Here is a 21,575-nt window from a genome sequence, read left to right as displayed (position 1 = left end):
TTCAACCCAGTAAAATAGAAACGTTTCATAGAAAACAAGCACCCAGTTCTTCCCTGTTCTTATTATATTGTACTTGCATTTAATGAAGTCATTCAACTATGCAGCCCCATTTCACCCCACTAGACTCACATGTATTTCTGCACTTGGAAAGAGCTCTCGCCATCCTGGCTGAGTGGTTACTTCCACTGGAATGGATCTGGCACCGAGTGCTCTCATTTCTTGTGTCTCTGACAAAGAAAGAAAAATGGCAAATAATCTTCATTTCGACTTGCAAATTAATTAATGAGAGAAATCATTGGGGTCGAGGATATTGAAACAGAAGTCTCTGAAGAGACTCTGGCACTCGCCAGTGACGGGAAGAGCCATCCCCACTAAGCCCAGACAGCAAACGCCGACTTGCAGAGCCGTCTGGTGTCAAGTGTTCTGCAGCTCTGCAGCCTGCCGTATTCTGGGATGAGCATGAAGCGCTGAACAACCACTTTGCAAGTTACAATAATTATGCAACGTTATCAAGTGGGAAAGAATCAGGGTCTGGTTGTCTATTGTGGCTTTTTGTCTGGTGGAGCAGCAGGAGATTAGCCGATAATTACATTTCCAGCAATGATTTAAACCAGCCACTATAAGCATCATGCTTACTGCAACAATATATAATAATTATCATTAATAATTTTATGTTATTATCATAATAGCTTATAGTAATCCCCTGAATAAGATCAAGTCACACGCTATTTATAAGCATTGCAAAACAGGAAAAAATCCCCTGTCACTCGGTTTAGAAGAAAAGACTAATTCTAAGCAGACATGGCCTTGCTACAGCTCTTGTAGAGACGTTACCCAACTTTTGCTTTCTCTTTGCTCACTTCTATCTGTTCTTGACATAAAACAAAAACTTTATGTGTTGAGGGAAATCTAAACACCCTGCTAGATATCTCAGAAGTACATTCAGCAAAACTGCCGTGTGCTCAGGCATCAAAGTATTTTTCTCTGAAACTCATTTAGCACAGAACACTGAAAAACTTATGACAAGTAGCAGTTCACAGAAAACACAGGCCTGGATAACAGACTGGTTTTTAAACTCAAGGAAAATATTTGACATGTTTGTAAACTGGACACCAACAGATTGCATCTCAAATATTTTCTATGATGCTGTACCGTAACTAACTACAACTGATGCACATACCTCATATCCCGGATAACTGCCACCTGCAGTATCAGCAGCTGAGAGCTCTTTTTCTGTTGTTAGAATCTTTAAAAATTGCAGCAGTTTGAACTGAAAACTCCTTCGAAACCAAAGCATACACCTTGCTGTTCTCTACCTAACAGGTACAACACACCATGGCTGCCAGCATTGCCAGTTCACGGACCTACGTATGCACAGTGCACATCTGCAATGTTACCAACTACAATCCCCCAACGAGAAATGCTCATCTCAGTAAAAAACCTCTTTATTAAGACCAAACCAAAACAGCAAACCTAATACTTTACAGTAACAACTTCAATGAATAATTTAAGCAAATTACTGATTTTTCACACCCTTTTCCTCTGTACATTCCTTCTTTCGTGTACACACTTTACATAGTAGCATCACCATAATTTCCCATTGGGATTACAGTACAAATAGTCTGAACCACATTTAGTGCAATTTCTTTGGTTCAAAGCGATGAACTTCTTCCTCAAAGGCTTCCTAAACTTCTTCCATAGCATACGGGCTGCTGCTACAGATGGGTGAATTGGAAGTGCTTCCTTTCAACTTCAGGCTCCCATTGAATAACTGGTCCCATTTTGACATGGGAGGTCAGCTGATGATTGTTAACAATCAAGAAGCCGCACTATATTCTCCAAGCATTTTATATAGTAGGCATGTAGCTCATTTTCTTCTGGGTGTGGAGTAGCTAAAAGGAAGAAAAACCACAATTTAAATTTCTAGTTGATTGTTACTACAAAATTACTTTTTCAAAGACTGCATCAAATGCCTTGCTAGAATTCACGCTATTTAATGACCTTAATCTCTATATTATGAGTAGCAAATCAACTACTAATACTTTAGGTATTAAAAAAACCTGGGAGTTTTTTTTGTTTTTTTTTTTTTATTAAAGGCTAGAATTTCCCAGCTTTCCAAGCCCCTGCACAAAAGAAGCAAAAACTGCCCTTTGATTATGGTCTGTTACAGTGAGGTCATGCCGCCTTCTTCCCAAACTTCTTGGGTGGGACAAAGGGGGAAATATAAAATAACAATAGCCACGTTGAAAAATCCCCCCATTTGCACTCGGAAGAACAATCTACCATATGATCAAAGCTTTACTAGGGTAGGGTAGTTGAGAATCTTAATGCAGGAAAATACAGATGACAACTTCAGATGACTGTAAACTGTAACAATTACACTTGCATAAAATCTTTTGTAGTCAATATTTCAATATTTTGAAGTTTATTGAACTGGACTTTATGTTCTAAAGCAGTACATAAATAAATGGGGATTAATGTTATCAGGCGCTGTAAAAGCTCCATATTTCTACCTTGTTGATTCAACGTAATATTTTGAAAAGTCTCTGATCAGTGGTAGTTATGCTATAAAGAACAAGACAAACTTACGTATTTATCAACAGACTATCAGTATGTGAAATGTGGCATTATGTCATGTTCAATGATTGACTCAGTAAAAGATGAGTTTGAAACAACAGTACGTTGACAAAATCAATGGATTGGGGTGACAGGATAGAAAGAATTATAATGAGTTGTTCCAGCAAAAATACTTCTCCTTACTAAGATACTGACAAATAATGTTCAGTGTAGGCAAAAATTTTACGGCAATTCTGTTGTGCAAAATAGTATGGGACCACGGTATTATAAGCCCCTCGATGGATAAAGCTACTTGATTATATCTATAGAGCAATTAAAATCAGTAGCAAAATCCATTGATTTAAAAATGAGACATTTGCATGTTTTTTCAAGATCAGAAGCTTGATGTAATGAACAACCAATAAACCCAGCGTTAGCTACTGAAGCCTCAGCTACAGACCAGTGTTTGAACATTCAAGCTGAATGCTCTTGGGCTGGAGATAGCAACCTATCATATAAAAGCTATTCAAGCAAAGGCTATGATCAGTTACTTGAGCAAAAAACTCAAGCTTTCAGAATGTCAGCAAACTCATGGTATAGTATTTTAAGACTGGTACAATGATCTGTTCTGATCCCTTCTCTACATGGCTGAACACAGTCAGGTTGAGCACTGTTACACAAAGCCAATGTTAAATTAACAATTTTTCTTACCGCTACATTTAAGAATGAACACAGAAGTGCACTGTGCAAAACATTTTGCTGCAAGCATGACCAGACCTATTCTTACAAACAAACCTTAGCAGATACCTGAGGTCTTACATGTAATTTGTTAACTGAGAGGCAGTTTTCTCTATCTATATAAGATGCCTAACCATAAACCATATTAATACTCACGATTTTAGAGAAAAAAGTATCCTTTGCAAAACTTGTAGCACAACAAAAACTTATTCTGATGATATAAATTGAAACGTGTTAGTGATCTACCGGATGGAAAAATACAGAGGTGGCATTAGTTGGAAGCAAGACTTACTTTTCTCCACTGAAGAATAAGCCTCATCTATTCTTCTCCTTATTGATGGATTCTTCAAAGTCACTTTTGCCTGTAGCATACACAAACACAGAAAACACAGTGACTTGACTTTCTTCCTCTCGTTTTCACACTTTAACTGTGAAGTTTAGAAAATGACAATAATTCAGCAGAACATGAGATGCATGAGCATATGACTGTATCACCACACAGACTGCATTTATGTAAGCAGTCACAAATCACAGAGGACAAGCTGCTTCCTTCCCATGTTGATTAATCTCCCAGCCTGAGCAGCTATGCAATCAAAATAATGGAGCCGCTACTGTAAACTTTATTTTTATTTACTTATAGGTTACTGTAGTGTTTACACTGTAATAAAAGTAACATTACAATTTTTTCAGGTATTTCTCAAATACTGACCTTCTGGTAGTTGTGAAGCAAAGCCCAAAGTGAAGCCGCTCCTACTCTCTGAACAGCACGACTGTCACTTTCCAAACAGGCAGACAGTACTGCAATTGCTTCATCTAATGAGAAAAACAAATTTTAAAAAGCATCTAGAAAATATCATAAAAAACATACAAATATATTTAGATATGTGATGCTTGGAGTACACTTTATGACGAGCATTGGTATGGCAAAGGAATTACAGAAACTTTATTATCAGGTTAATTAAATTTAAATATGCTCAAGAAATCGGCAGACTGCATTGAAAGAAGTGATAAAAAGAATACAGCAAAACAAAAACAAGCAATGTTAAAAAAATTAAGCCATCAGTAATAAAAGATGCATATTATGTACAGCCATCAGCTATGCACAGGGACCGAGTAAGCCATGAAACTGTTTTATAACTCCCAATAGCTACAATTAGAGCCACATCAGGTGGGAAATTAAGACGTTTCTATTTTCCTTAGTACTTATGTAGATGATTTGTAACCAATGAGAAATATTTGCCTTCCCACTGTAGGTGCCTTAATTTCCTAGCCTTGCTCTGATGCCAGACTCTTCAAGTGTGCTTGTTCACTTCATACTAAAAATTCATGGATTATGTAACTGACTAACGTATGCTTAATTAAGGCAACAAACCAGCATCCTAGGAAAAAATTAATAGCATGGACACTACGGAAAACCAGCTGGGAACTTGTATCAGAGACAGGAGCATAGTCCCTGCAGTTAAATGGGGGAAAGAAACATGGCTTGTACAAACAACTAAGGAAAAAGGTCTGGCCATGTTGTTACATGAAATATAAATGCCATGATCGTAACTTTATCATAAAAATTTTCTGCACATGACAGGACACAAAATGCTTTGTCCCAGCATCCATGACTTGCAGGAGCTAACTGTGTGTTCTGAAAGATAGGAACTGCAGTTATTACAAACTGACTGGCAGAAAGGATCCTTCAACTGCCCCCCAAAAACCAGCAGTTCGAGAAACTGCAAGAGCCCTTTCATTCATAGTACATTATTACATTCAAATGATCAGTCTCAAATAAAGCCTGACTTTTTTCAAAACCTATTTATTTTCATTTCCTTTGGCCAGATATTATTTTAATTGCTTGTCTGCTAAAATACGTTGTAGTATTACTTCTACAATAATAATTGATACAGAAATGCTTTTCTAAGTAACAGTATTGAATTCCTGGTCAGTAACCAAAATTGCAATGAAAATACAATATTCTGGAAGACACACTACTCTCCAAGTACAATCACTTGTCTACCCTTCAGATACTTACCATTAGCTAATATCTTTGGTTTATTCACTGGATTAAAACACATGTTATGTACAATAAGAAGTGCTAGGTGTTGGCTGCTCTTGTGTTTGTATTTACACATTTCCACGATCTGGTCTAAAAAACCATTTATCTTCATAATCATCTGCTGTCCATCTTCTCCAAGCGATATGTTCAGGAGCAGCTTTAGCCAAAGAGTAGACACATTACCAGGATTTTTATGACTTCCTTTTGGTAACGGAAGAGACAAAAAATTCTGCAGGAAATTACTCTGCCAGAAGGAAGAACAAAGGATGTTAGAATTTATAGTACTCCACGATTCGTTCACTGCTGCTTCACTTTCCAATCTGCCTCCTTGACCAAAGATTAGTATTAATGTTTTATTTAAACATTTCAGACAACCCATTATTAGTTAAGGATTGTTGAAAGAATTACATACAATAAAGAACCCACATTTTGGTTTAAAAGTTAACATGCTAAAATACATTTTATTTTGTAATCATTTATGCAGTGTAAATACATAAAAGTTGACCCAACACAATAGGTTTCTTTATTTTAAATAGAATAAGGATCATTCAATACACAAATTTAAAAGGGAAAAGACAGTACTTAAGTTTATATAACAAGAATAGATTTCTACTTAACAGCCAATTATAGTCCTAAAGAAGATGTTCTACGTGCCTATAAATTTTATGAAGATTAGGAATATATTCTGTGTGAAACATAATGATTTATACAACATTTAATTTGTTTACTCACTGCAGTTTGTTCTACTGCACGCTCACTTTCATGATCCACTAGGCATTGCTATCAGTTCACAATGGGTATAAAAGATTTTACACCCCACTGAAAGTGAGAGGTTATAAAAGAGCTCTAGCAAAAAATGTGTAGTTCCACGTGTTGCTTCTGTCCAGACTGTGAATATAACCAAATTATATAAACAGTAACACAACTAACTGAAAAGAGACGATAGTTTTGATTCCCACAGAAGCATCTCTATATGATCACAGGATCGTTCCATGTTGAAATTCGGGGGTTTATTAATAAGGAAAATGCATCCATCACATTGTTAAAATCAAGAATATCATTTACTTACCTTCTGAATAATGCCTTTACAGTCATGAGACAGAGCAAGGTTAGAGAGAAGACAAAAGAGCACCTGCTGCAGGGGGTTGTTATCGTTTGACACTTGGGAAGCCAGTTTCAAGATGTTATGCATTAATGAATTGCCAGCTGCACTGCGGGCAGACAGAAGTGATGCCTGTCCACCACTGGCCCAACACAGGGAAGCGCAACCTTAAAGAAATGAAATGTTTAAGAAATGCACAGATACATTGAAAAAAAAAAATCTATAGAAAGAGCAGTCTAACAGCTGAAAGATGGAGATGGGACTTGTGAAAAGATTGTGGTTTTTTCCCTTTGACCCACAATGAAGTCAGTGGGACTTGCTTTGAATAGAAACGTGGCTGAAGGTGGCAGTGGACTGGAATAGGCGTCTACTGTTCTATCGTTCTAGAATCTGTTCTGCTGTTAAAAAGAAATCATTGCTCCTTGTCAGAAAGTCTCTTTAAAAAAACCAGAACATTGTATCTAAGGCATTGTACAATTATTTGGCATTAAAATCTGAAGGGACCCTCTGAAACTCATTCAGAAAAAGAGGTCTCTATACATCTGAAAGGTTTATTAAGTTTCTTAAAATAATTTTCTGAGAAATAAAAGGATTGTCTATATCTATCATCACCTTGTACTACAGCAGTATGCAAAATCCTATGCTACAGAGCTACAAGCTCAAATTAATACAGCACCAGGAAACAACTAATTTACCAACATGACGCTTACTCACAAATACCCATACATACCTTTTTATTTAGTGGCCTTTGCCATCTGCAACACAGTTAACTTCTTACATGGCAAAAGTAAATGTAAATGAGACAGTTTTTAACCATCTACATGCATTTCTTTATCTGACTACACTAAGGGGAAGTGGCTAATCAGTTCAGAGTAGGTAAGTTTGGGTCACCTCATAAGCCAACTACTCTGAACAGAAAGAAAAAAATATGATTAATCTAAAACCACTTGCCCTTATTAGCACAGAAAGTAAAAACACAGCTTAGAGTCACTCGGAGTTAAGAAATAAGGAAGACTATCAGAACCAGAGCTTGATTTCAAGTACATCACAGGACATTACATTTAAATTTTTTATCCCATTGTTCATTAATACATATTTGACTTTTTTCAGTCCATATTAAAAAAAATGTCTTTATGACAAAAAGCATCACAAGCTCATTTAAGGTCTGGAGACATTAACTTGAAAAGAGGGTAAAAAAGCTGAGACAATGTTCAGTTAATGTATCTTCACCATGCTTTCTCTTTTATGGTATCTTGACAGGGAGAGATCAACAGATACTTATATCTCTCTTCAAGCCACTACCAAATCATTATCTGAGTCAATAACCAGGATATGGAACAAGACAGATTCATACCAGCAAAAGAACAGGTTTCCAGTAGTGAATACAATTACTCATCAATGGAAATAAAAGCCTTCCTCAAATGAACGAGAGAATCCTTATGAAAAATATACCACTACAAGCTAGTGAGCCCAATGCATAAATAAATGGAAGAAATTGAACACAGAATAAAATTACATTTTTTTACTATTCCAAAACGAGAATGTTCTCAATAAGGGCTGAAGTACAAACTGTATAAAGTACTGATGCCCTGTGAGAGAATTCCTAGTGCAATATTTCTGCAGTATACTATTCCGTTTGGCAGGACTTTCAGTGTAACCTTCAAAGATAATGGTTTGAATTAAATTCTATTTAATCCTTTAATACAATTGTACTCTCGATTAATCCAGCAGACTGAAACATGATCTGAACAAAAGTCTTGAATGTACTAAAATCAAAACCCTTGATAGACTTTGATGGGTCGTACTTTTATACTCTCCTCTCATGGTAGCAATAAACATTCTTTTCCCTTTATTATGCTTTTTTGTCTTAATTATTCTGGTTAAATATTTTGATGTAGTACAGCACAGAGTGACTCTCATACCTGCAGGATAGTTCGCAGTGTAGACAGAAAGCAAATGCAGAGCTATTTGCATCGAAGAGTCGTCTGTTAAAAACCACGGCCACAGTGAATGCAGAACAGGAACAAGATGGGCTTTGTGTGCTTCCGTCTACAAGAACATGAGGAAGAATTTAAACTGCTATAATATTAAATACTTTGAAAATGAAGTATAAACAGAGTGAGAAAAGCATATTTTCATCTTATGACCCATTGCTTTAAAAATTTTTATGGAGAGAACTAACACCCTCATTTCAGCACTAATGAAATTAAATCTACCCCCGTCACAACCAGCACACGACTCAAAATACATGGAAAGGGAAGAGTGCAGTTCCATAGAGTTAGCAGCAGCAGTTATCAGTCATCAGCAGCAACCTCCTCCTCTTCTCCAAGCAATTTTTTCTGCAGACCCCTGATCATATTAAGAAAAATACTCCACAATAATCTTATCTGACATTATGGCACTACCAAGTTATGGGGCTTTAGGGATAACCAGATGGCTTATTCAGGTCCATAATTCACATGGTGTTCTGCAAAACAAAAGGATGATAACACATGCCAACAATAGGGGTACTTCTAGAAATCTTGTGGTGCCATCAATGCATTTGCTAGAAGTAGCACAAGTTGTATCACAGTGATGGGAAAAGAGAAAATGGAAGAAAGGTATCAGGAATAAGAAAGGGGAAGAGCAGTGTTCAGAAAAAGAAAGAATGAAAAAAGCAATGTAGTATTTCTCCATGAAAAAAAAGAGGTAGGCAGAAGAACCGAAGCAGAAAAGATATTGGAAAGCACAGAGAAAAAGACAAAGAATGTGCAATGAAAAGAAACGTGAAATGAGATTCTGAGCAAGAAAAATGATGAAAAATTATCAAGATGAAAACAAAATTGTGCCTTGCAGGATTTGTGTAATTTAAGTTGGACAAAGAAAAGGAAATAGCAAATTATTATTATTATTTAGGGTTTAGATCTTTGGTGGGAGGTTTTGTCTTTAAGAAAGGTGAAGGGAAAAAGGAGAGAGCAACAAGGAGAGGAAATTACTTTCCAAGATGCAAAGTGTGTCTCTTATGTGACTTTCCTATGGCCCCACACTTTTCTCTACATCCATTTTTCACATTATATGCTTTGAAAATTGGAATTATTGATTTAAGCAAGGCAGAAGTGGGTATAAAGGATGACAGCCATCTGAAACCTTTGGGAGACAATGTTTCAGTCTGAACATTGAGTTCCTAATGCACATATGAAATATTCTTAGGAGGTGGGAATAATTATGAAATTTGAAGTATTTCTTCATTAATTAATACCATGCTTAAATTTAGCCTGCTTGAAAATATTTTCAAAGTAGAAAAAAATCATTACGATCTTCATTCACCAACTGAATATGCTCACATTATTTCAGTATAAGAACACTTACCTTGCATTCTTCATTTTGAAAGAGGCAGTTTCTGAGGAGCTGCATAGAACACCTTAACTGCTTGATAAGGTTATCCTCCTATGCAGAGAAAAATATTGGAAGATCATTAGTGTAAGACCAGAATGAATTTTGTACGAGGAGAAAAGAGATTTCAAAGGAGAGGTGCAAGTCTAAGACATGAACATGTTGGGTCACATCTCTTCAGCAGAGTTTGCTTCTGAGCTCAGGTAGGATTCATGTCAGCTAATTCTAAACACATATACTAAAAACATTCATAACAAGGTACTTGGAGTCATCCCCATCTTTCCTTATAACCCAGAGAGACTATTTCTAGGGTCACTGATCCGGCCAAATGCAGCGATCTGAAATGTAGAGCTCCGTTTCTCTTACAGCTAATGAAGAATGGGTGGGAACACTTTCTGGGTGTTTGTTCCATCCTAAACCAGACAGCTACAAGTCAAGTGAATCACTCCCTAGAAGCACCGATTTTTCTTCCTTGGATGAAAACAAGGATATCCTTAACAACTGAATACTTTCCAACCCGATAGGAATATTACAAAGATAAATACAGACCTTTGGAGAGATTCCAGTATACAAGAAAACAAAAAATCTATCTTCATGATGGTGCCATGACACTAAAAGACTAATGATTGCTGACCTGAGTCTATAAGGCTGACATACTAAGCCACTTCTGAAAGATGATCAAATTCCAAATAAGCTTGTTCACCACAGGAGACTATTTCTGTTTTATCAAGCATAAAGGAAAAAAAAATGTAAAAATAGGATTTATGCTTAATCTCAGACAAGGTGAAGCCACAACGCTTGACATTTAGAGATGAAGTCTATCTCAAAAAAGTTAATGGAAGTCAGCTCTAGTAGATGAAAAACCAGCACAGAAGTCATCATTACAAATGCATTTTATGACTGGCTTGTCTCATTTTTAGCTAAATAAAATACAAACTTTAAGATGTTCCTTCAAGAACTTCCTTATGTATTAATTTATTTAATATATACAAATGGCACCAAATCCTACAAAATGACACAAGCTACAGCTTATTCTTAATGTGTAAACCTCTAAGAGACTGCAAAATTTATAAATTGTGTTGATGCACTGGTTGTATTTATTCATTTACATTAGGATGCCTTGACCTTACACAGATCTGATTTTGAGGGGTTTTTTTGAAAAAAACCTAGTTGCCTAGTTGAAAAATATTCTTCATCCCTTTAGTTAGGATCACAGTAATTACTGTGAAAAAAAAAAAGAATATCAGGTAAAACACTTCAGTCGCCCTGAGAACAAAGCTACGTCAATCACATTTTTCTCAACAGTTAAAAGAAAAGAAAGAAAAAAAAAAAAGGGAAGATCTGATAATTTCACTTTGAGAGCTGTGCCTCAAAACAGGCTGGAGGTAGCTTTGCGAATGATTGGCTAAATCTGACTAGGAAAGCAACAACTCAGCTTCCCTCCCATGAAACTAGATTGCTTGCTGTCCTGCACCACATATGATGAACAGCTTGCTTACATACGATGTAGCAACCTACAGCCCCGGCTCAGCAGGGAAATCTGCCACAAAGTCTTTTGCAAATCTCTTTCAAAGAATTCTTAATTAATCATAAAATGCGTTTCTGACCTTTCTCAGAGGCTCTTTTCCTTCAATTTCTTTCAAGTTTTAATTTCCTTCTACATTTAGCAGAGGAGCAAATGTCCTCAGCTTCCCCCTTCTCTACCCAAGAAATACAAAGAAGCAGCTGACTTCAACCTTACTGGACATATCCAGGGCAGGACACCTTTCAGCTCCCACCCCTTGAAAAAGGGATAATAAACATGTTCAGGAAATCTCAAGAAAAAATATTGTAGCTTTCAAATGTCAGGGTCAAACTCAAAATCTTTTAAGAGCTCATTGTTACAAAACACAGTTCCACACTCTCACAAATCAAGGCTGTTTGCGCCAACGCCTCAGAGAAGAATTCCACTGAGCTCAAACAATGTAGAAATATCCTGCAGGAAGATGTTTTCTGCAATTTCTGGTTTATGTGGGAGTGGACAAGATATCAAACTTGACAGCAGAGGTTATTGTCTGTATTTTAATAATTCTCTCAGATGGAAGTGGTAGAAAACAAGCAGATTGCAACAAAAATCTTACGAAACTGTTGTATAACTGTAAGAAATAACCTATAGTAAGGAAGTGCTAAGGCAACCTAAGGTAAGGAAGTGCTAGGTGATGTGGGAGTCTGGAACAACTGGAAGGGAGGTTAAAAAAAGGCTAAACAAAGAAATTGTCAATGGAGAGAAGAAACTGGAAGTACAGGCAGTGGAAGGACCACAAGTACTAAGTAAAAACCAATAATAAACAAACAAAAAACCCAACAAAAACCTTCTGATAAGAAATTAAACACCAGGGGCAATTGAGCCTGATGACAAGAGACCAGGATGTCCAGCCGTAGTATGTAGAAGGACAGAAAAAGAATTAGAATTGGAAATCAGATAATATGAGAAGGTAGAGAATAAAAACAGAGGGAGATGGAGTGGTACAGGAAGAGGCAAAACCAAAGTGGCTAGTGCTGGTTAAAAGACACTGAAAAAGAAAATCTGAGAAACAGAAAAAAGTATTCTTGTGAAAACAAGATCGGAAAACTTAGCGGGATGTAGGACCATGTGTAGGGCCATTAAGTCAAGTCTGAAAGTCTGGCTATGTTTGAAAATCATACAGTGCTCACAGATACTATTGTAGGTTAACTAAATGTCATAAATTGCAAGCACTGACAGGTGACAAATGTTTGAACTTGTATGTGTGAATGTCTGAAACTGAACCTTTGAACTCTCAGTCAGAAGCCTGCTAGCTGTTGGCTTCAACCAGAATGGGCTAGTTGTTAATTCTCATAACCTGAGCAGAAAGTGGGAAATCCTGAATCCTCCAATAAATGAAAAGACATTAGACAGAACCACTAATTCAGAGGCTGATCATGTGTTGTACTTCACACTTAGATTATTTAGATTAGGTACACAGGAGCTTAGAGTTCTGGAAAGAAGAGCCGGTGGTGAAAAGAAGGATTCCTGAAAAGAAATGATCTCTGAAAGAAAGAAATGGGCCCAAAAAGAAGAATGTGAAAGATCCTGGCTAGAGGAACAATCTTGCAAGTGGGAGAAGATCCTGGAGACAGGAGCTGCATGGAGACAAGACCAGCATATACCCAGGGGCTCTGGCCACTAACACCCAGGAGTGGTAAACGAGCAGCTGCAAAGCACGAACCGATGGGATTTTCTGCCTGACTTTCCTGAACCAGCAGTCATCTCTGTGTTGAAAAAGCAAGCTGAGACCTAGGGAACATAACTCTGTGTGGGAGAGTGAGTGTGTGAGATAATCAAGTTAGTAAAAGCTCTAACATCATTGAATCTTAAAGAAGCCCCAGTATTCAGATCCACTACAAGTTGTCATTTACTCTGTATCATTCGTGACAGATACCAACAGTATCTGCCTCAAGAAAAAAAAAAAAGAAAAAAAAAAAAAGAAGAGAGCTTATCATATCAGTCATTTCATTTTTACCTTTTTTTTCTGTGCTTTCCCAGGCTTTAGGGAATCCAAATTCAGCTGTGCATGAATGTGTTTCATGTTTTCTATACAGCTGTCTATCAGGTCAGCTAGAAGACAAAGAGTATTAACAATTAGAAGTTCATTCACAATCAGAAATATTTTATGAATCATAAAATATCTTTCTGGCAATGACCTTGCTTATTGTTATCCTCCTGAAATGTTGATTTAAGAATTCAGATATCCGAGTTCTGTGAGTTCATAATATATTGTTATCTTCTCGATAATGGGAAGGAACAGTCTCTGAGTGTGTCTAGTTGAACGACCTCAAGGAAAGCAAGTTCAAGTGACTCAAAGTCCAAAATGTTGAGTTAGGTTCTTTACTTGGGATCTAGTGTCTTTAATTTATTAGAAGACTGTGGAGTGACTGCATCAATGGATAAGGGAAGAGCTATTGATATCATCTCTCTGGACTTCTGTAAGGCCCTTGACACAGTCTCCCACGACACCTTTAAACTGGAGTGTGGCAGTACAAAACACCCTGCTTGTTTGATGCAAAAGACAGGGCCTGCAGCAGCCCTGATAAGCATCTGAAATCACCCCCACCCCCTGTCCTGGAGCCTGTGCACCCAGCCTGCACAAAAGAATGGGCCTTGTCCCCCCGGGGAAATGGAGCCTGTAAGTCTGAGCTCCGTTGAAACTGCATCCTGTCCTGTTTCCTGATAATGACTACAATGCACATTTCGATCGGGTGTAAAGGGGATCTCGTTGGACAGACATAGAGAGGTTTTTTTTTCCTGGCTCTCCCTGGAGTGCGAGTTAAGGCAGAGGAATCTCTCCCCTTGGGCTGGGACACTAGACGGAGGATTTTCCTGAGACACTTCTCTTCCCTTAAGGGCCGGGATGCTGGTCGAGTGTATTTGGTAAGATATCTCCTTTCTATAGTATTCAGCGAGAGATTCTCCTATTAGATAGTGGAGGGCGTGCCGTTGTGGATACATTTTACCCTGGTTTTCGGTAAGCAGTTCTTGTTGGTATTGCTAAGGGGGAGGTATTTGGATTTCAGTTGGGGCTGGTGTGCCTATGAAATCTACCTTTCCTTAGTGTATGCCTCTCGGTTTGTGTAAGAGACCGTGCAGTAAGAATCCCTGAACCGACATCCCTGAACCTGTTAGGGGAACCAATAAACCCGTTTTGTTTTTAACTTACAACTGCTTTCTGTCTTGCAGGTGTTTTCGTGACGTGGAGGGACAGGGATTTCAGCATCCAGCATTGGCTGGATGGTCACATCCAGCGGGTGGTGGTTCAATGTCCAGATGGAGATCAGTGACGAGTGATGTCCCTCAGGGGTCCGCACTGGGACCAGTGCTATTTAATATCTTCATCAATGACACAGACAGCAGGATTGAGAGCACCCTCATCAAGTTTGCAGATGACACCAAGCTGAGTGGTGCAGTTGACACACCTGAGGGATAAGATGCCATCCAGAGGGACATTGGCAGGCTTGAGAGGTGGGCCCCTGTGAACCCCATGAGGCTTAACAAGGCCAAGTGCAAGGTATTGCACATGGCTTGGGTGAATCCTTGATATCAATACAGGCTGGGGGATGATGCGATTTAGAGCTTTCTACTTAGGGGTACTGGTGGATGAAAAACTGGACATGAGCCAGCAACATGCACTTGCAGCCCAAAACACCAATCAAATCCTGGGCTGCATCAAAAGCAGCATGTCCAGGCCAAGGGAGGTGATTTTCTCCCTCTACTCTGCTCTGGTGAGACCTCACTTGCAGTACAAAAATTACAAAAAGGCACAAAAAGCCTTTTATTAGAGGTTTTTTTTACTTTTGTTTTACTACTGTAAAGTAGAAACTTTATGCATGAGAGATGTTGCATTGCAAGGGGAGAAGGTCCTGCTTAAATTGTAAAATGGGAAGAAAGAAACAAAGAGGCAGGGAAGAACAAAGCGGAGAAAGAGAAGTCTCCTTGTCTAGGTACAGGCAGACCTGAGAACACAGGGCATACTTCCACCTACAAACCGGTACTGGTACAGAATGCAACACACAATGGAAGGTACTGCCAAGAGCAAAATCCCCAGTTTTGAATGGATGAATATGCCACCAGCAGTAAAAGTTCACGGGTCTCTTCTCGCTCTAACACAGAGCTGTGATTTCACCACTAACTTTCAGCCTGGCTACAACATAATATTTTATCTGTAGCTAAAAAGTTTAATTATTATTTTCTCTGTAAAAATCCACAAAAAATGCCACTGAAAACTAGGTCTTTTGTTTTGACAAAAAACATTATAATTTAAAAAAATGCATAAGACACCTACAAGCATTTGATTTATAATTCATTTAACACACATTTTGAAATGCTCACCTTCCATAGCACATTTCTGGGCACTTTTACTGACAGCTAACAGAGACAGCAGAGCATTTGTAGCAACTTCTTTTATCACGTCCTTTGAAGATTTTCTTTCACAGACCTACAGATAATGCAATTTCATTACTGAAATGAAAAAGTGACCATATTAAAAGTAACATTCTTATCAATAAATATGTTGTCATAGTCTATATTTTCATTTGGATGATCTGTCACTATATTCCTATCAAGAGTTCTCCCTCTCTACACTAATGTTCGTAGTCTTTATGCATTGAAGAGTTTCATTATTTTTTCTAATTAACATGTTTAAAAATGGTTTTGCTCCTAAGCCCACTCCTCATACCCTTTTCTTAACATTCCACCTTCCTAAAGCCTCCCAGGCCTGGCATTCCAGATCTTTCCTAATATTCAGGCTTGCTATCACAGACAATCCACTGACATGCTTTGAGTGCAATCTAACTTTCCCTCAACTCAACGATGAAGAAGAGACATTAAATATCAGCAAAATTATTTATTTTAAAAATATCATTAACATACAGATAATGGTTTTTTAGATAATTTTCCAACCAGAGAAAAAGTGTAATTTGTCTTTTTGTGAGGCCTTTCTGAGCACTGCTGTATTTCTAATAACTTAAAATAATCTCTGTGCTTTCAAAGGAATATTTATTTGGAGTCACATAACAAGATTGTTGAAACACAAGGAGCTGTTTGTGCTTTATATATTATCCACTAAGGAATTTTGTTCATCAAGCAATTTTCCCTGAAATACCATTCCAATACTGACATCCGATATAAAGGAAAATGCTATGCACTGTAATCAGAAGAACATAGTAAAACAAGAACCGTTACTGGATCAGAGTAGAAAGAAAAACATATTTTAACATTAGGAAAAAATACAGCATCTTGAGAAAAACTTAATACTTCAGACAGAAATCTCATGAGTACGTAGCCAAAGGCACTCATAGATTTTACACCTCCACATACATCACAAAAGTCATCTTTTATTGGCTTTAGTCCTCTAGCTAATTTTTCAAATTTTAATTTATAATAAACCATCAGCGTATGATCTAGGTTTATAATTTTTTGAAGTGTTCAGAGTAACCCGGACTGAAAAGGTCAAGGGATGAAGACTAGGAAGTTAGTTAATAACTTGAAAAAAACCCCAAACTCATTGATAAGGACAACTGACACCAAATTAAAACACTAAAGCATGGACTGGGTTCTGCAGTTATGCAGAACAAACAAGCAAACAATTATATTTAGACTACAACTGGTTTTATTAGAGCCCAAGTGAAATCTCAAAGCTATCAGCAACACAAGAATGCTGTCAGTAAATTGACTACTATTCTGTACCGATTGGTGATGATTTCTTTTCAAATCAAAGAATTGAGATGTTTGAGTAGTTACAAATACAACAAACAAAGTCTAAACTTGATGCTAATTTACACAAGTCAGAAAAAAAACCAAAATCTTGAGTTCCTTCAATACTGCATAACCTAAAATGTAGACTTTGTGATGATTTATCCTCTCAAAGGCTTTGTCTTCAGTTGCTAATTTTAGTGTTTAAGAATATTTTAGTAAAAATAAAAGGGTATTTTTCTTTATTTAAGTATTACATGGCTGATTAGAACTGATTAAATATTTAAGTTGTTCTATATTTGCATCTTTTTTAAAAGCTTTAATTTCATCTTATGATTTTCTAAATTTCATCTTAAAATCCAGTACATTTCCATTCTTTCTTGAAACACGTTCCTTTATACATTTTTCCTTACTCTGAAATCAAGAATTGTAGTACATAATAAAGAAGAAAGTTATTTCGATCATAAGGAACACTTAAATAATAATTAATTGATGATTCAATACTATTTGAATGGAAAAACTCTGTGTAAATTTATAATGCTTTCTGCCAGCAGATTCTATAGTTTTAAAGTACAAGTATTAAAGTAGTAAAATGAGAATGGACACTTAATTCTTTTTGGAAGTTATGACATTTAACAAATTTAAGATGTCCCATAAATCCACAGTGTATCTAGCTACGATAGCCTGCACCTGCTGTAAGTTAGCTGAAGCAAAGATCACAGCCTTGCTAAAACATTGAAAATTTAATATCCTGACAAAACAGGTAGGGCCTAAATTTGAGACTTTATGAATGGATTATCGTTTCCTTATTATTTCTACTTCTGATCTTGAAAACATGCATCCAAGGGTTAAAATCTATGTACAGAAAACCACCCAAACCTTTCGAAGTCAGCATGTTTCTTCACTACATTAGCTGTATGCAATAATGCACACTAATCTAGGACCCGGTCTGCTAATACTCACCCCTGCAGACTGGGTCTGAAGTTAGCATTTGCCATTGCATATCACCTGCTCTGTAGATTTTATATCGTTAGGATGATTAATGGAGATGACTGATTGTTTGAAAATTCTCTCTCATAGCCTTTTCTGTGTTGGTCAATTATTTGCTTAAGTGCTTCTCTTGAAAAAAAGATCATATTTAAATCTTTGGGGTTGTTCTTGTTTTTTTTTTTAATAACTTTACATCCTATGGGCTCCTCTTTCAACTGCTTCTTAAGGACCACCATGGCAGGGGGAAAAAGTAAATAAATATTTGTACTTTACTCTTGTTTCTCTCCTAATTCTGTTATCCATTTTTGGAGATGATAGCAGCTATATCCCTTTCATGTACTATAAAACCCCAGACAGCGTAGGTTATCTTTTGAGCTCCTGTATAAACAAAAAGCAATGCTCATCAAAGCTCCAAACAAGAGTGAGTAAAAGCTGTTAGCTCTTACGATACTCTAGTTCACAGTGTCTGATGTATTTTTATGAGTTGGCTGCAGTTAATTCTTCATTGTACAGACTTTTTCTGCTGTCACCATAAGAACCATCGTTTTTTGCTGGCAAAAATCAGCTATGCATACTTGTATGAAGACAGAGGACTGTGACTTACAACACGTCTTTGTCTGACATGCTTGGTGCAATTGCCAAGGAGTTTAGTTTTAAGCACATACATAAACGTTAAATACAAAAACCTAACAGGATATTTAAGCAAATTACGGGATTTCGGAAAAATGCCCTTTTTGCTGTCAGTCTCTGAAAATCCTGTCCTCACAGGAAATCTCTATGCACTGAAATTAGTTGCCGAAGAGGTAAGGAGTTCTAGTTTTAGTGGCCTATACAGTCATGCCAAGAAAGAAGTGTTCTCTTCCCTAAAAGACACCAGGTCCTCAGTGCACAGAATACTACGCCCCAATAAATGACATAGAGCCATAGTGGTGTAACACAGCAGCAGCAAAGGAACAGAGGTTATGTGACAGACATTCGCTAGGTAAGGGTAGGTAGGAGTGAGGTTATTCTACAAGAATCCAGGAAGAGAGGAGATGAAGTGATGCTAAGACAGTGTTATTTTAGTCACATCATCCAGTATGGCCTAACACACATTAAAAAAATGTTTTACATAGCAACAGAGTACTAAATACGATTCTTACTAAAAAGTTGTTAGCAGAAACTGCCTCTAGAATCATAAGCTTCATTCCTGGAGAAGAGGAGGCTCAGGGGAGACCTTATTGCTCTCTATAACTCCCAGAAAGGAGGTTGTAGAGAGGTGGGGGTTGGTCTCTTCTCCCATATAACAAGTTTCAGGATGAGAGGAAATGGTCTCAAGTTGCACCAGGGGAGATCTAGGTCAGATATCAGGAAAAATTTCTTTACGCAGAGGGTCATTAAGCATTGGAACAGGCTGCCCAGGTAGGTGGTGGAGTCCCCATCCCTGGAAGTGTTTGAAAGCTGTGTAGATGTGGTGCTGAGGGACATGGTTTAGGGACCCTGCCAGTGCAGGGTGAACCATTGGACTCAATGAGCTTAAAGGTCTCTTCCAACCAGATGACTCTACGTTACATGAAATGAGCATCTTTTAGACAAACATTACACTTCTACTCATGGATCACTATTATTGTTACAGTGACAAACTGCACATAATGTAACAAAAGGCAAGGAGTATACAGATAAACGAACCCATTTGTGAGGGAAAATAAATTAGACCCAAATCTCACTTATAACTTTTCATATTACTAAGTAATTACAGACTGTTAAAATATCATCCATTAAGTCAAGGATGTAAATATAAAGGAGATAAAAGAATCATTTAAAACAGTATATAAAAGTACGAACAAGAATAATGAGATTACATATAAGAAAGAATATTTAGAATAAGTATCTAGAAAAAACCATCTTGTTACCAATATATATTATGTTGGACAAGTTCCTAAAAGAATTAGTGAAATATACTACCCAGACCATTTAAAACTAGCTTAGAAAATACATTAATATGTTTCTTAAGAGCAACAACACTGATCTTGCACTATCAGGGAATGAACTAGAAGGCTTAATGATTCATTCCGGTTCATAATTTTTATGAAGGCAGCTGTTAAGAACAACAACGCTGTCATTTACAATGGGGTTGATTATTTCTTGTACCTTAAAAACCTCATTACATGTTTGGAAAAGCAGGGGGAAAACGTATATTGGTATTTGGCCAAACGTATTCGATGTATCATCTTGTCTAGATTTCATACCACACTGTTGCAGCATAATTGCCTTGCAAGGCACTTCCAAGAAACTGCTTATTTGCAATTGTTCCAGCTTTTTACATAGATTTCAGAAATTAATGTAATAGATACCTCAAATTAAAGATGTCTTGGTTCACAACTGGAAACAACTGATTTTTCATTAGGTAACTACGTTCCTTTTCAACAGCATAAAAAAATGTAAAAATATATCGTGCAATCACATTGTCAAATTTTAAATACCTGAATAATTAATGCAGTAAGTTGAGTTACTGATGCCTGGCAACCTTCAGCGTGATCCAGAAGAGAGCTAAGAGTTGGACTCTGACATATACTCTGTTTATCTTGGAGCTGTCTTCTTCCTTCCTCGTTCAAAAGGACAGAGAGGAACTGTAAACTAGCCATATATAAAGCAGGATATGAGGCTGACAGATGAATACAATCACAAATGGTATCTGAAAGGTTAAACAGACAAATATCGAATTTTGTATTTAATTCTGAATAAAGCTTAAGTGCTTTGGAACTCAGAAAGACTTATCAAAGAAAGCGTGAGACCAGAAGCAGTTATACCTGTACACTGCACAAGGTGTTCTACAAAGTCTAAGCATTTAGAAGAAAGAAAAGTTTGAGTTTTACAGGTTTGAATGAATTAATTGCTCTGCATTAATTTCACAAAACAAAAAAGCAATTTCCGTCTGTTAAATCACTCATTTGTTCAACGAATTTCTGAACTCTCCTCACTTTATCCAACAGTTTATAACACCTACAGTACCCATCAGCTGCTTTGTGTGCAATTGGATTTGCATTCATCAGATCACCTAACACACACCTGGCTGAAATCACAAGCTGGAATGGACTATGCTCATACTTGAAACATGTCAGAGAATCTTGGGGACCTAAAGCCCTCATTAGGCAAGGAACTAATGAAGGAATAATTAAAGAACAAACAAACAAACCTCTGTATAATACTCTTGAATTCCTGTATCCCTTATTTCCCCTCAAAACTTTGTTTCCTTTTATGTAAGATTAAATTGAAAAAAATAATATATATAATGAAAAAAATGAAGTGCTAATGGATCATTTCAGGATCTACTAATAGGTGCCATATTTGGATAAGGTTTACAAGTAGAAACACAAACCCATAAATGCAGACAGAACTTGTGAATTTACCTGACAGTTCAAAAGTTAGTCTGATGATATAGGAGTTACAAAAATCCAGTTAAGGGCAAAAGTCAGTCAAGCTCTGAACACATTTGGTTTTCACCCCGGATGCGTTATGGTATTTACTTAATAGCAGCTAAACAGGAA

General features: G+C 37.0%; 1 protein-coding gene across 1 annotated transcript in view; it reads right to left on the bottom strand.

Moving 5' to 3' along the window:
• Positions 1-1,431: 1,431 nt before the first annotated feature.
• LOC104493589 (rotatin-like) overlaps positions 1,432-21,575 on the bottom strand; it is a gene marked incomplete at its 5' end in the record, with an annotated part of 45,594 nt that continues 25,450 nt past the window's right edge. Inside the window, 10 exons of the mRNA XM_010136303.1 lie at positions 1,432-1,892; positions 3,587-3,656; positions 4,004-4,107; positions 5,315-5,582; positions 6,408-6,607; positions 8,363-8,489; positions 9,789-9,866; positions 13,334-13,428; positions 15,697-15,802; positions 20,511-20,722. Of these exons, the coding sequence (XP_010134605.1) occupies positions 1,810-1,892; positions 3,587-3,656; positions 4,004-4,107; positions 5,315-5,582; positions 6,408-6,607; positions 8,363-8,489; positions 9,789-9,866; positions 13,334-13,428; positions 15,697-15,802; positions 20,511-20,722 (1,343 nt within the window). The remainder of the gene's footprint in view (positions 1,893-3,586; positions 3,657-4,003; positions 4,108-5,314; positions 5,583-6,407; positions 6,608-8,362; positions 8,490-9,788; positions 9,867-13,333; positions 13,429-15,696; positions 15,803-20,510; positions 20,723-21,575) is intronic.

Source organism: Buceros rhinoceros, unplaced genomic scaffold (genome assembly GCF_000710305.1).
Source record: "Buceros rhinoceros silvestris isolate BGI_N320 unplaced genomic scaffold, ASM71030v1 scaffold7735, whole genome shotgun sequence".
NCBI lineage: Eukaryota > Metazoa > Chordata > Aves > Bucerotiformes > Bucerotidae > Buceros > Buceros rhinoceros.
This window is presented reverse-complemented; position numbering and strand designations above follow the sequence as displayed.